General features: G+C 45.7%; 2 protein-coding genes across 2 annotated transcripts; one reads left to right on the forward strand and one right to left on the reverse strand.

The window, feature by feature from the left end:
* Positions 1-1,284: 1,284 nt before the first annotated feature.
* Positions 1,285-5,207, reverse strand: CCDC96 (coiled-coil domain containing 96). Its single transcript, XM_060278150.1, has 2 exons — positions 3,968-5,207; positions 1,285-2,027 (listed from the first exon to the last, which is right to left on the reverse strand). Exons 1-2 carry the CDS (start codon positions 5,141-5,143, stop codon positions 1,482-1,484), a joined length of 1,722 nt encoding a protein of 573 aa, XP_060134133.1. The 5' UTR covers positions 5,144-5,207; the 3' UTR covers positions 1,285-1,481.
* Positions 5,208-5,495: 288 nt separating this feature from the next.
* On the forward strand, positions 5,496-12,167 carry TADA2B (transcriptional adaptor 2B). Its single transcript, XM_035103509.2, has 2 exons — positions 5,496-5,822; positions 8,696-12,167. Exons 1-2 carry the CDS (start codon positions 5,553-5,555, stop codon positions 9,686-9,688), a joined length of 1,263 nt encoding a protein of 420 aa, XP_034959400.1. The 5' UTR covers positions 5,496-5,552; the 3' UTR covers positions 9,689-12,167.
* The last annotated feature ends 1,564 nt before the right edge of the window (positions 12,168-13,731 follow it).

Here is a 13,731-nt window from a genome sequence, read left to right on the forward strand (position 1 = left end):
GGGAGGGGGGTGAAAGATGATTTAGGGACTTCCGGTTTCTGCCAATGGCATTTATGTGGTTTTCACCTGGGGGCCCCTTGGAATATCCTGGGGGGCACCATGGGGCCATATGGCCCCCAAATGGGAAACACTGACTTACGTGGTCACTAAGAACCCTCTGTATTCTGGGTGTAATCGCTTAACATCTTTCAGGCACAACACACACAACCCTCAGAAACCTTACACACCTGAGCAATAGGCCTAACATCCATGAAGCTCTCCACCCACACAAGATAGATTTTTTTAAAGGCTCTCCCTTCCATGCACTTGAACTGTTGTGTACCAAGGCATGCACTGGATCACTTGTTGCTATTAACACCAATGTTTTCATCCTATTCTTTAGCTAAGACAGGCTCCTACAGCAACTTACAAATAAATTAAAGGTAAAGGGACCCCTGACCATTAGGTCCAGTCGTGACCAACTCTGGGGTTGCGCGCTCATCTCGCATTATTGGCCGAGGGAGCCGGCGTACAGCTTCCAGGTCATATGGCCAGCATGACTAAGCCGCTTCTGGCAAACCAGAGCAGCACATGGAAACGCCGTTTACCTTCCCGCTGTAGCGGTTCCTATTTATCTACTTGCATTTTGGCGTGCTTTCGAACTGCTAGGTTGGCAGGAGCTGGGACCAAGCAACGGGAGCTCACCCCGTCGCAGGGATTCGAACCGCCGACCTTCTGATCAGCAAGCCCTAGGCTCGGTGGTTTAACCCACCGCACCACCTGGGGCCCAAATAAATACAAATAAATATTGACCTCTAAATCAAAGTTACACAAAAGAATTTATTGCTATGTAAATTTGTGTAGGATTGCTGCTGAAGGACAAGACAGATGAAGACTATATATACACACACACACACACACACACACACACACACACACAAGTGTGGAGGGACTCCCAACATTTTGTGAAAGGCCATTCCTCCCATGCTAACCATTTTGTGGTGGTACACCAACACTTCATCAAAATCCCAAGCCCACCCATGTGTCCAAAGATAAGGAACCCTTGCAAAATCCCACCAGTGGGCCTTTCCCCCCCCCCTTGGTCCTGTACCCACTGCAAAGTTTGTTACCCAGCACACTGCTTGGTGGATATGCACAGAAGGCAGCAGTTGGCCCAGAAAGAGGATGTGGAGAATCTAAAGAGATGATTGAATATGTGTTCACATCAAGGAATTGATAGTTTCAAGTTGGTACTTGTATACAGTCCCTTTTGAAAGTGATTAAACTAAGCACAACTTATCCGTTTGTGAAAACTTTTAATTGACAGTTGGAAGCCAGTTGGACAAATTGATTTGGTTTTAAGGCACTGTTATCTTCTGGAAATAGGAACAATATTTGGAACAAAGATTCTAAGGATAAACAACTAATTGCAATTTAATGTAATATTTTATAGTGCACACACTCACTCTCTACTTTGCTCTTTTTGACATTTAAAATAAAGTTTAGAGCGGTAGAAAAGATGTCACCCCTTTTATTTTCTTCTTTACCCCTTTGCAAGTAAGGGAGATTGCAGCATGATGGCGTTTCAGTTTCTCCAGCCTTTCATTCAGTAGTTCAACAGCAGTTACCTTATCTTCATAGTCCCTTAACAGCAGTGAATTCCCAAGTAAACCGCACTTCTGGTAAAGCCTCTGATTGTCCATTCGCAATTTGTCCCTAGCCTGTTTAGTCTTAGTTAGAATCTCTCTCCTTTGGGCCACTAAAGCCTCAACTGCCATTAGCTGAGCCCTTTGGCCATGATTCTCTGCTTCCACAAACTGCAGTTTTTCCTTCACTTGAGTAAGAATTTGCACTGTGTTAGTTATCTTTTTCCGGAGCTTCATAAGCTCCTCGTTGCGCTCTTCAATCTTTTCATTGTAGGTTTGGTTCTCTATTTTCAGTTGCTCAAAATCTATTAAGTGCAGACCTTCTGCTAACTGTTCCATGGCTTTTAAACTTGCATCAAGCTTTTGGATCCTGTGTTTCAGCTTTATATTTTCCAGTCGAACCTAACATGATAAAAACTGAAGTGAGTCTACAAATATCCTACACAAGGGTGGTATTCAACTAAATAGTTGTGCAAATGCAAGGATCACCTCTACCACAGCAGAACCCACCCCACCCCACCCGTCTCCTCCATATACAGCTCACATTTCCCCCAAATCTGTTCCAGGGAATTTAAGGAAACCCCAGAACAGATAGGAGAGGTATGGTGGAAAGTTAAAATGTTAAAAATGGAAATTACAGCATGCACAAATACACATTTCCTACAAAAAGAGACAAAACCCTTGCTGTGATGGAACCATAGACCTAGTGCTACTTAGAGTACAACCCAAAGAATCTAACTCAAAGCAGATTTTAATAACTGGAGGAATGGAATACAGTAGAAGCAGCCACAACTCCCCTATTGACTGTATGTGGAACAGTTGACTAGGGATGAAACTCTTCCAGGTGAGAAACTGTATTATGGGAGGTGATTGGGGTTGGAATAGGAACTGTTGGGAGCTTTTGTGAACTCTGGATCCAAGCCCATCAATGTCAGTCTTTACCAGCTGTAACACCTAAGAATAAACCTCAATAAAATTGACTTTTAAAATAGTTCAGACTACAAGATGCGCAGGAAGTTGCCTCTTACTTTTTTATCACCAAAAGTTTCTATCTATAACTAATAAGTCTAAGCACATGTGATGGAAACAACTACATAGGCTTTCCTTGTTTACCAGTGGCCCTATTTTCCCAGTGTCTATTTTATAACTTAATAACTTCTCTGGGAAGGAAGATGTCATTTTGTACACTGTAAACCAGGACACATGTCTATTGCTTAATATCAATAATCTAGCTAGATCAGATAAATAAAGGGGCTAGTAACTTCAGGGGACTTGTTTACAAGGCTGTACTAGATACAGCAAACACTCTGAACTTGATTACATTTGGGGTCACTTGGCACAGCATTTCTTTCTATTCCTCCCAGCAGTGATGCAGCTAGGGCTGGATCTCCAGGTCAAAGCCCAGGGCCAGAGAGCAACAGATGAAGGGGGTACCGGTAGTAGCAAACGTGGGCTTGTTGGAGCCCACCAGGGCTATCCCTGGTCTCCATAGGATTTTAAAAATACTTTAAAAAAAAAACTTAAAAGCAAGCTCGATCTTATTTAAATACATATATATTTTAAATACATATATATTTGAGGAGGCTGAAAAATACTGCTGGGCATGTACATGGTTACAGATAGTCATTATATTATTTCAACCTGATACGTAATGCTCTGTTACAACAAAATAGTTCTTATTCCCATTACAGAACATCAAAACAGCAGAGAAAAACTCCATTTTACTCCTGGAGTCATGGTGGTGCAGTGTTTCAAAGGAGCTTGAAATGTGAAAGTAAACATGCTCAGGGTAGTTACCGACTACGTACTATTATTATCAGGGTTTACAACCTGGTTTTGGTATCATTGCTCTAACACGGGTAGCCAATGTGGTGCCCTCCACATGTTGATGGACTATGACTCCCATCACCCCAAACCATTGGTTATGCTGTCTGAGGCTGCTGAGAGGATACCATTGGCTACCCCTCCTCCACCGCAACAGGAATGCAGAAGCAGTTGTAAAGCATAGAATGGGAGGGCAAATATTAACTCTGCGCATCACAACTGAAATAATAAACTGCCTAAGCTGGTAAGACCATAACTTCCAGGGGAGAATTAACTAGCTGCACCACAGTCTCCTGCCAGTGAGGTTGGCTGGAGGGCATAGCTGCCAAGTTTTCCCTTTTCTCACGAGGAAGCCTATTCAGCATAAGGGAATTTCCCTTAAAAAAAGGGAGAACTTGGCAGCTATGCTGGAGGGGGTCGATGAGTTTGATTGGGTTTTTTAGTTAATGGGTGATGGGGAGAAGCAGGTCTAATCCAGTACTGGACTGCCTGGGCAGACTTCTCCCGGCAGGTCTCACCTCCGTCATCTCCCTTTCCTTGCTCTGCTCCCTGGCCTGGATCTGCTTCACTCTGTCGATAGCAGCTTGCTTGCTCCCCAGCCTGCGCCCCACGGTGTACACGGCCACCTCCAACTTGAGCGCCTGGTGGGACTTCCAGGCGCTCTCTACCTTGGCCAGCTTCTCGCTGCAGGAGACCCGGGCGTCGTCGATCTGCTTCTGGAACCAGAGCGCCTCGTCCGCCTGCTGGGTCCGCAGCTCATCCAGCATGGCCAGGTAGCGGCTGTAGCGCTGCTCCTTGTCCGAGATGTGCTGCTCCAGCTCCTGCCGGACGCGCTCCTTGCTCTTGGCCTTGTTCAGGAGCTCGCTCAGCTTGCTCTGCAGCTTGGCGTTGTAGTGCTGCAGGCGAGCCCGCTCCAGCAGCAGCTGCCGGTACTGTTCGGCCAACTCCTGCCGCCGTAGCTGCTCCGCGGCCAGGCGCTGCTCGAGCTCCGAGGCCGTCTCGACGGCCGCCTCCTCGGCCTCGGAGCTCCCGGCGCTGCTGCCCAACTCCAGCGTCACCCCGCTGTGGGGCAGCCGCTCCAGGTCACGGAGGCTCATGCTGATCCGGCGCCCCAGCTCCACGCCCGTCTGCAGCGGAGGCGGCTCCAGCAGCTCCCCCGTGGCGAAGGTGGCGTCGGTGGGCAGCGCCGGCACAGAGGGAGCCTCCCGCGGCTCCAGAGCCTCCAGGGTCTCCGTGACAGAAAGGACGGCAGGCGCGGTCCCTTCCTCCTCCTCCTCCTCCTCGCCGCCGCCCTCCTTCTTCTCCTTCTCCTCCTCCAGCCCCCCTTCGACGGAGCCCGTGCGGCTGCCCGCGCTCTGCTTCTCCGCCACCTCGGCCTCGCTGGCTTCCTCCGGGCCGGGGGCCTCTTCGGAGATCGGCTCCTGCTGCTCTACTTCGCCCGCCGGTTCAACCTCCGCTGCCGCCCCCGTCTCCTCAGCCCCCGTCTCGGCCTCGGCACTGTCCGCAGGCGGAGGCTCCTCGGGACCAGAGGCGGGGGCTTCCTCCGGGACCTCGGCCTCCACCGGGGGCTCCTCCGAGGGGGCCTCCGGGGGTGCCTCCGCGGGTTCAGGCGGCGCCTCCGTGGGCTCAGGCAGGGGAAGCGGGGCTTCGGCAGCGCCCCTGCCCGCCTCCTCCATGTTCTCCATCTCCTCCATCGCCTACCCAAATCCCAGCCTCTCCAGCTCCGCACACACACACGCACAGCGGCGTCTCCGCGTCTCCACGGTAACCGCTCTGTGGGCGTGCACGGCGGTTGCTATGGGAAACGCGGACCAGAGCTTCGACACTCGATTAGCCGCTCTCGCCTGGGCCACGCCCACGGACCTCTCGGAGCTGCTGATAGGCGAAGGGGAGAGCCGCTCAACCGGCAGTTGCGAGAGGAAGCGCAACGCTGAGCCTCGAAACTCGATTGGCCACGCTCGCCTTGGCCGCCGATAGGTGGTGGTGGGGAGGCGGGGGCGTGGCCTGCCGAGCCTCTTCCCCGGCGCAATCTCTCTAACGTCAGCTGTGCGCCGGCTCTCTCTCCCCCTCTTTTTTATTTTCCTGAGGGTGGGGGGAAACAAAATGGCGGAGCTGGGCAAGAAGTACTGCGTGTATTGCTTGGCCGAAGTGAGCTCCCTCCGCTTCCGCTGCACCGAGTGCGCCGACATCGAGCTGTGCCCAGAGTGCTTCTCGGCGGGCGCGGAGATCGGCCCTCACCGGCGCTGGCACGGCTATCAGCTGGTGGACGGCGGGCGCTTCACGCTTTGGGGCGCCGAGGCCGAGGGCGGCTGGAGCAGCCGCGAAGAGCAGCTGCTTCTGGACGCCATCGAGCAGTTCGGCTTCGGCAACTGGGTAAGGGAGGGGGAGAGGGCTCCCTGTCTCGGTGTCCGGCGCGGGAGGGGCTCTCTCGCGTTTCATGCTCCCCACACTCCTACCCTCCCCCCGGGCCTCATTCGCATCCCGTGCCATTCATCCCTTTGCGATGGGTTCTGGATGAACTCGTTTGTGAGCAACTATTCTAAGGCGAGCGGGGGGGACACTGCAACCTTTTTAATTGCCTCCCCTTGGCCCGTAAAGCTAGATTTGGAAGTTCTCTTCCCGCAAGTTGAATTTCTCGTGGAGGGAAAGGGCGGTTTAATTCCAGCTGTTTTGTTCTTTAATGGATAACCGATCTGAGATTTGGACTTCCTAAAGGGCCGGGTCGCGGCTGCAGCCCGGAGTACTTTTGCTGTGGAAGGAGGCATGTGGCCATTGCCCACAGATCCCCTGAGTCGTATAGGCACTTGTTAGGCTGCTGTCACACGCTTCCATAGGTGCCAACTCCCTGGGTGCCCGAACACCCACAACATACCATACCCACAAATTTCTGTGCCAGGGCCATGCACGCTGCATGGCACCCATGGCCCCGAGCACCCACGGTTGTGGAGCCAAGCTGCCACTCCTGCACGCTTCTGTGGGGCTGCATTCAAAATTTACTCTGAAGCTCCAGTTGGGGCAGAAAACTGCTGCTGGTGCTGCTGCTGCTACAGTGCTGACAGACCTGTGTTTTGGACTTGTTAATAAGTAGACAATAATTATTTCGTTCTGCGCTGGTGAAAAGAGAAAGCACTGGAGTGCTTACAAGACTGAAGAAAAATAATATCATTTTCAGTCTTGGTTTCTTTTATTGTTCTAGTGGATATTTCTTGTATACCGATGTACTGCACACTTGTGTATGGAATGTACAGTATTATGTTTATTATATAACAAAAATGGAAAAGTTTAACAAAAATATTAACCCCAAACCACTTACAATAATAGATATAACCATTACATTTGATAAGATAAGATATCTTTATTGTCATTGTCCCCTTGAGGGAACAACGAAATTACTCGGTTGCTACATCCACTCAGATAAAGCATTCCGCATAATCCAAAATTACAAAAACCTAATTAAAAACAGTAAATATAATACAAAACAACAAGTAAAATAAGATGACTTCAAAGTCCAAGCTTTCCATTTAATTTTCCATTGATTGCAATGTATGGTAGTATTTCCAACTGAAATTATTTTTATTTGCATATGAATATCTACCCAAAAGCCAATATTTGACCATAGATAAAATTGTAGGATTTGTTTTTCTTTCTGTTTCTAAAAGCAGAATACGCCGACTTTTGTGTTCTGTTCCTAAAGCAACAAATGTTACAATTGTTTTAGGGTCCTTTGCCTTAAGCATCCTGACAGATTTTGTGTTATCATTGAAGTAAAATAAATTTAATACTGGGTTCCTGTAATCCTATGGTCCTTGGAAGGGCAGAGAGAGTTTTGACCATTGAGAGGGAGATCCAATGTATTATTCCTCCTCCCTGTGGCAGCATTAGCCCAGTGATGTTGGAGTTCTGTTGATAGGGCTGAAAAGAATGTGTGCTGCGTGTGAACCAAAGGATCCAATGTATTTCCAGTCCTCTTACTCTCCCCAAAGAAAGCTACTCCACCTCAGGAGCTCCTGCCATTTACAGTAGGAAGGAAAATAACATAAAAATGGAAAAGGACAATGGAGTTACAAGACCTCTCCATCACTTCCACCATGCTGGCACAAGCTCAGCATGGCACAGGATGATGTGGTTTATCTGCCTTGAGTGGTAGTCAACTAAATTTTACTTACAGTAGACTCACTGAAATTAATGGACCTAACAAAGTCATTAGTTTCAACAGGCCTACGCTAAGCAAACTTACAGTATTTACAGAAGTTAGGTTAAAAGGACCAGTGAGGAGAAAAAGTGGTAAATTGGAGTTGAGAAATAAGAATACAGGTTGAATGTAAAAGATGAATGCAGCATGTGAGCTGTGGACAGGGGGGGAAATACCGAATTAGTGCCTTCTGGTTCAATAAATGATGTCAAAAATGTGAAGGCTGAGCCACAATACCTCCAGAGTAAATGTCTATACTTACCATGAGAAAAGCTGAACTGTGGATCTCCTTGCTATAAACACTGTGGCAAAGAATTTAAAAATTTGCAAAGATGGGTTAAATACCGTGTTTCTCATATTATAAGACACGTCTTATATTTATTTTTTCCTCAAAAACACTGGCTTATTTTCAAGGGATGTCTTATTTTTTTCCTCCTCCTGCTGCCGCGGCCGGCATTGCTGCTACGCCTATCACTATGTCTTATTTTCGGGGTATGGCTTATATTCCTTGAATGCTTAAAAATCCTGCTATGGCTTATTTTATGGGTATGTCTTAAAATATGAGAAACAGGGTATCATTAGAAAATGCCATTAATTGTCAGCTGATTGGGACTTCATCTGTCACTGTGTTGTGACTAAGTAATTTTCAGCCATCTCAAGAGGGTCCTGGCGGCAGTTTGAGAACCCAAGAACAAAGCCACCATTGGATACATTTAATACTGTTATTTTAGAGAGCTTCAGTTTAATGTGTATGTATCAAAATGTGAATTTGTGAGGAAAGGAATGGCTATAATAGCTCCAGTTAGGGACTACTGATCTTTGTGTGTGCATATAACTACGGTATATGTTGCTATTTGGGGTAAATCCTTGGTATGAACAAGCCCTAGCATTCATTAACACTATTTAAAAGTATTATAATGTGAAATATTACTCTCTAGTTTTATGAAGGATTGCCACTGCTCATATCCATAAATTGACATTTAGTACATAGTGTATATGGGATAATCTTATAATTTCAAAGGTCTTCATATATTTAATTTTAATTTTATTCTAGGAAGATATGGCTGCTCATGTTGGAGCATCACGAACGCCTCAGGAAGTGATGGAACACTATGTAAGCATGTATATACATGGCAACCTTGGGAAGGCCTGCATCCCTGACATTATTCCCAACAGAGTGACTGATCACACCTGCCCAACTGGTGGCCCACTTTCACCTAGCCTGACCATGCCTCTGCCACCTCTGGATATATCAGTGGCTGAACAGCAGCAGCTGGGATATATGCCACTTCGAGATGATTATGAGATTGAATATGACCAAGATGCAGAGACCCTAATCAGTGGCCTTTCAGTAAACTATGATGACGATGATGTCGAAATAGAATTAAAAAGAGCTCATGTGGACATGTATGTAAGAAAACTGAAGGAGAGACAGAGACGAAAGAACATTGCCCGTGACTACAACTTGGTCCCTGCTTTTTTAGGCAAAGACAGAAGAGATAAAGAAAAACCTCCAAAACGCAAAATCACAAAAGAAGAAAAAGAGCTGCGGTTAAAATTAAGGTCTCTCTACCAGTTTATGTCTTGCAAGGAGTTTGATGATTTCTTTGAAAACTTGCACAAAGAGAAAGTACTTCGAACCAAGATTAGGGAACTACAACGATATCGGCGGAATGGTATAACAAAAATGGAAGAATCTGCAGAATATGAAGCAGCTAGACACAAACGAGAGAAAAGGAAAGAAAATAAAAATATTGGTACTTCCAAGAGGGGGAAAGAAGATGGTAAAGACGGGGAATTTGCAGCAATTGAAAACTTACCTGGCTTTGAACTGTTATCTGACCGAGAGAAAGTGCTTTGTAGCTCTATTAATCTGAGTCCAGCACGTTACGTGACTGTTAAAACTATTATCATTAAAGATCATCTCCAAAAAAGGCAGGGCATTCCATCAAAAAGTCGTCTTCCTAGTTACCTGGATAAGGTACTAAAGAAAAGGATTTTGAACTTCTTAACTGAAAGTGGTTGGATATCCAGGGATGCCTCTTGAATCTTGTTCTGTCTCCCTTGAAATAGTATGAACTAAAACCTAGGATTCTCTTGTAAAAGCTTAAAATCCTAAACTGAACTGGATTCTTCTGTATTGAATCATGGAAATGCCAGATCGTACTTTGCTACCCACACAGCTTCCTTGAGAGGAGGAAATTGCTTTGAAAATAATTGTGGGATATGTGACTCACTTATCTTTGACTAGTATAGCAAATGTGGCAGTAGAAGCTATTTGTGTGGAGAGGGGGAGACCTTCAGCTTCTTATGGACATGGTGCAGAGGCTGCAGTGTACACTTACTTGGGGAGTAAATCTGACTGAATTCAGAGGATCTTGCTGTTGAGTAAACTTGAATAGGATTGGGGTGCATGTGTCTTTACTAAATCCTGGGTACTAAACTTCAAAAGCACAGAGAAATTAAGATTTTTACTGAAGATCCTTAGCTATAAGCTATGGTTCATTGCCAAAACAATATATTTGGCTGCACCAGTAGAAGAGCATAAAGAACGCAATGCAAGAGGGCATTAAAGTGTGTCTGCTCACCTGCTTGAGTGTACACATGGCAATTTTAAGAGTAGACTGGCTCCACCAACTAGTTGAATGGCTTGTCTTTGGCAAGGAGCTGGTATTGTGGTTCTGAATGTAGTGGTTAGCCAGCAGCTCTGGCATCTACTTGACACTACTTCTGTGACTAGAGTGAAGAATCTTTGCATGCACAAAGATTTTCTCTGGATTCATGTAGAAACCTCATACACACACATCCTGGCGGTAGGCACTAACTGGCTCAGTAGAATTCACTGTCACAATATGTGCTTATGGGACGTTTGCACCACTTGAAACTATGACAGGGGCGTGGGATCTTAACAGTTTCCTTGGTTTTTCAGTCTTGGGCAAGAAGCAAAAATATTGAGGCTTTCTAAGCTGCTGCTTGGATAACAAATTATGCAGGCAGAGGCAGGCCTGATTTAGGCCAAATTGCCTCTTAATGCAGCAGGTAGCATAGTTATCAAAAGAGTAAGCTTGAAAAGGGTCGTGTCAAATGCAGATGCTCATTTATCAGCCGTTGGAACAAAGTATAACTTTGCTGTTACCACAATCCAGTCTGGGATAGCTCGGCCTGGAGAGCATGAAACTCTTCATATGCCTTATGTTGGGCAAAAAAGATTCCTGCATTGCAGGGGGTTGAACTAGATGACCTCTGTGGTCCCTCTCAGTTCTCCAGTTCTAGGATTCTAGGGCAGTTGACTGTGCCCAGGGGCCTTGTCCTTTATACAAACTTATGAAGTGGGGCTGTGGCTAAAGAACAGCTTCCTGTATTGTGTAGATGGAAAAGTTTTTTTAAAGCACTCCTGTGCACATCAAATGCTTCATTGGCTTGTGGTGATAATGCCTAGGGTTAAAGGGATGCTGCTGGCCTGCTAAACTGTCTCTGGGCCTTGAAAACACTGATCTTCGTGTACAGCTCAACCATAAGTAGGTTTCACCACCAGCTTCCTTGATGACTCAGGTTTACTAACAGAGTTACAGAAACCAGGATTACAGATTATTCCTCAAACTCCTGTGAACTCAGTTGATATACACCTTACACAAAATTCTACATTCTCCCACTTTATAAACCACACCAACTGGTAGATTCAATTTTAAATGTGTCACCTCCCCCAGTGCAATGAAGAACACATCAGAGGGAGGCGTAGCACAAACCTCTCACTGATACGTTACTCCTTACACCTCCAGTGGTCACAAAGCACATGCCATTTGCCATTTCATTCTACTGCACCTATAGATCAATTTACAGTATCTGCTATTGCTTGTGCTGGTGTTTAATCCCTACTCTTTTTCAGCTGTATACATGTGCAGCTCTTGCACATTCCACTTTCCGGCCACTGATGGACTAGAAATAGCACAAAGGTCCCCAAGGAAACAATCGTGTTCCTTTTCAGTTTGTGTTCTCTTCTAATTGACAAAGCAAAGGTTTTCTCTCATTTTATATGTGACTTTAATTACGTTACAGTACTTTGTTTTTGACAACAAGTCTACTCTGGTCAGAAACGATGCAGTGTTTTATGGTAAATGCACTGTTCCATCCAGAGGTCGGTCCAATAGGACTGAAGCACAACTGACACTTAGTAATGACAGACATGTTTTGTTATTCCTGCCCTTCAAAAAATTGGTAAACTTTGTTAACATGAGTGCCACTATCTAAATGTATTTATTTAGCTCTAGTGCCCTAACTGTAGTCTCCTGAATGTTAAATCAATACATCTGCTAGACAAGTTTGATGTAAGCCTTATTTTTCATTGGCAGCCCTTTTAATGTTGCTTAAGAGGAGCAACTGGTGCTAAATATAACTTATTTGATAATCTGAACAATTTTTAAATGTGTTAATATTTATTAAACTTCTGCAAATGTCTTTACAGTGTGGCATTTTCACATGAAAGGAAACATTCATGCAAAGCCCCTCTTAGCAAAACTATAGTGAATAAATACTTCAATATAATAAAATTCTTTAAGAGTGACTGAAATCTAATAGAGAAATATGGGCATGTAAGGAACCACAGTGATGCTGTGGTCTAAACCACTGAGTCTTGGGCTTGCCAATCAGAAGGTCGGCAGTTGGAATCCCCCCAACAGGATGAGCTCCCATTGTTCGGTCCCAGCTCCTGCCCACCTAGCAGTTCAAAAGTACGTCAGGTGCAAGTAGATAAATAGGTACCGCTCCAGCGGAAAGGTAAAAGGCATTTCTGTGCACTGCTCTGGTTTGCCAGAAGCAGCTTAGTTATGCTGCCCACATGTCTGCGGACAAACGCCGGCTCCCTCGGCCTATAGAGCGAGATGAGCACACAGATCCAGAGTCGTCCGTGACTGAACCTAACAGTCGGGGTACCTTTAAGGAACACATAATTATTTATTAGCCTTTAACAGTTAAAAGAAACATTGAGCTTTTAATGCTTATTGTGGGTGGAATCCTCAGCTGCAGGGGCCAAATGCAACTCCAGGCCTTCACATCCAGGTCTCAAGACTGCCCAGGCTGCAACTCACCAAAATTATACTACACACCCTTGTGTTTTTATCTAGGTGGAATGTGTTTTTGAACTCTTGAGAATGCCTTTTGCAAGCCAGAAGAGGTGGATGCTATATCCAACAAAGTTGTCCCATTAGCACAAGGACCACCACCTATCCAATGAGATTTCCTCTCCCCATGGGCCTCCGAATCTGCTGAGGAGAGGGAGGAGTCCTGTTGTGCAGACACAAGCCTTTTACACTAATGGTACAACACTGCAGGATAAAATCCCTGACTTTTTCATGGCTTAGAATGCAGCGTATAATACAAAGGCTGTTCTAACCCTTTCTACCTCGGACTATACCTACGTTTTGGCTTTGGATGCACCTACTATAGGCATGTGCGTCCCTGAATATCACCCACAGGGGACTGTAACCCATGGGGAAAGTTCTCTGCTCTTACAGAAATAGTTCAAGACATCAGACATACTTTTCACAGGCATTTGTCAAATTAACTCAGCCCAGTTCACAATTCGAAGGGGAAGGATGTTAAAATTATCCTTTCATTTCTTGCCACTCTCTTTTCTAATTGGGCGTAGCATAAAGTATCCGTGCACATGAGAGGCAAATCATTTTAAAGCAATATATACTACTACACAGGTGCTGTCACTATACTATATATTTCCTTTTCCATACATGTTGGAAGGACTCCATAATTTCATTCACCATGGGAAGTGCTGAGCCAGTTTCTAGAGAGCACAATTCCCAGGCTTCTGAGCAACGCAGGAGAAATGGTAGGATTCATGCCCCGCATAGTTGAGTAGAAGCCTATATTTTGGCTGTGTAGTTGTGACTTGTGGGGAAGGAGGGAGGGAGGTCTACTTGTTTTTGCACTTGCTAGGAACTCCGAGCCGCTGGCAAAGGTAGAAGTCCATACACATCTTCCTTCCTGTTTCATCATTTGGGGCTGTATGTTTTCATGTTTAAAAGTAGAGACTATGCTCCATTATAGTTGTGGGTGATCTATCACATACTACAGCTAGTC

Source organism: Zootoca vivipara, chromosome 8 (genome assembly GCF_963506605.1).
Source record: "Zootoca vivipara chromosome 8, rZooViv1.1, whole genome shotgun sequence".
Taxonomy (NCBI): domain Eukaryota; kingdom Metazoa; phylum Chordata; class Lepidosauria; order Squamata; family Lacertidae; genus Zootoca; species Zootoca vivipara.

Excerpts from the sequence above, each read along its gene's own strand:
- CCDC96 (XM_060278150.1), bottom strand. The coding sequence starts at position 5,143 with ATGGAGGAGATGGAGAACATGGAGGAGGCGGGCAGGGGCGCTGCCGAA. Across the intron at positions 2,028-3,967 it reads AGGAAAGGGAGATGACGGAG|GTTCGACTGGAAAATATAAA; the intron begins GTGAGACCTGCC and ends TTATCATGTTAG.
- TADA2B (XM_035103509.2), top strand. The coding sequence starts at position 5,553 with ATGGCGGAGCTGGGCAAGAAGTACTGCGTGTATTGCTTGGCCGAAGTG. Across the intron at positions 5,823-8,695 it reads AGTTCGGCTTCGGCAACTGG|GAAGATATGGCTGCTCATGT; the intron begins GTAAGGGAGGGG and ends ATTTTATTCTAG.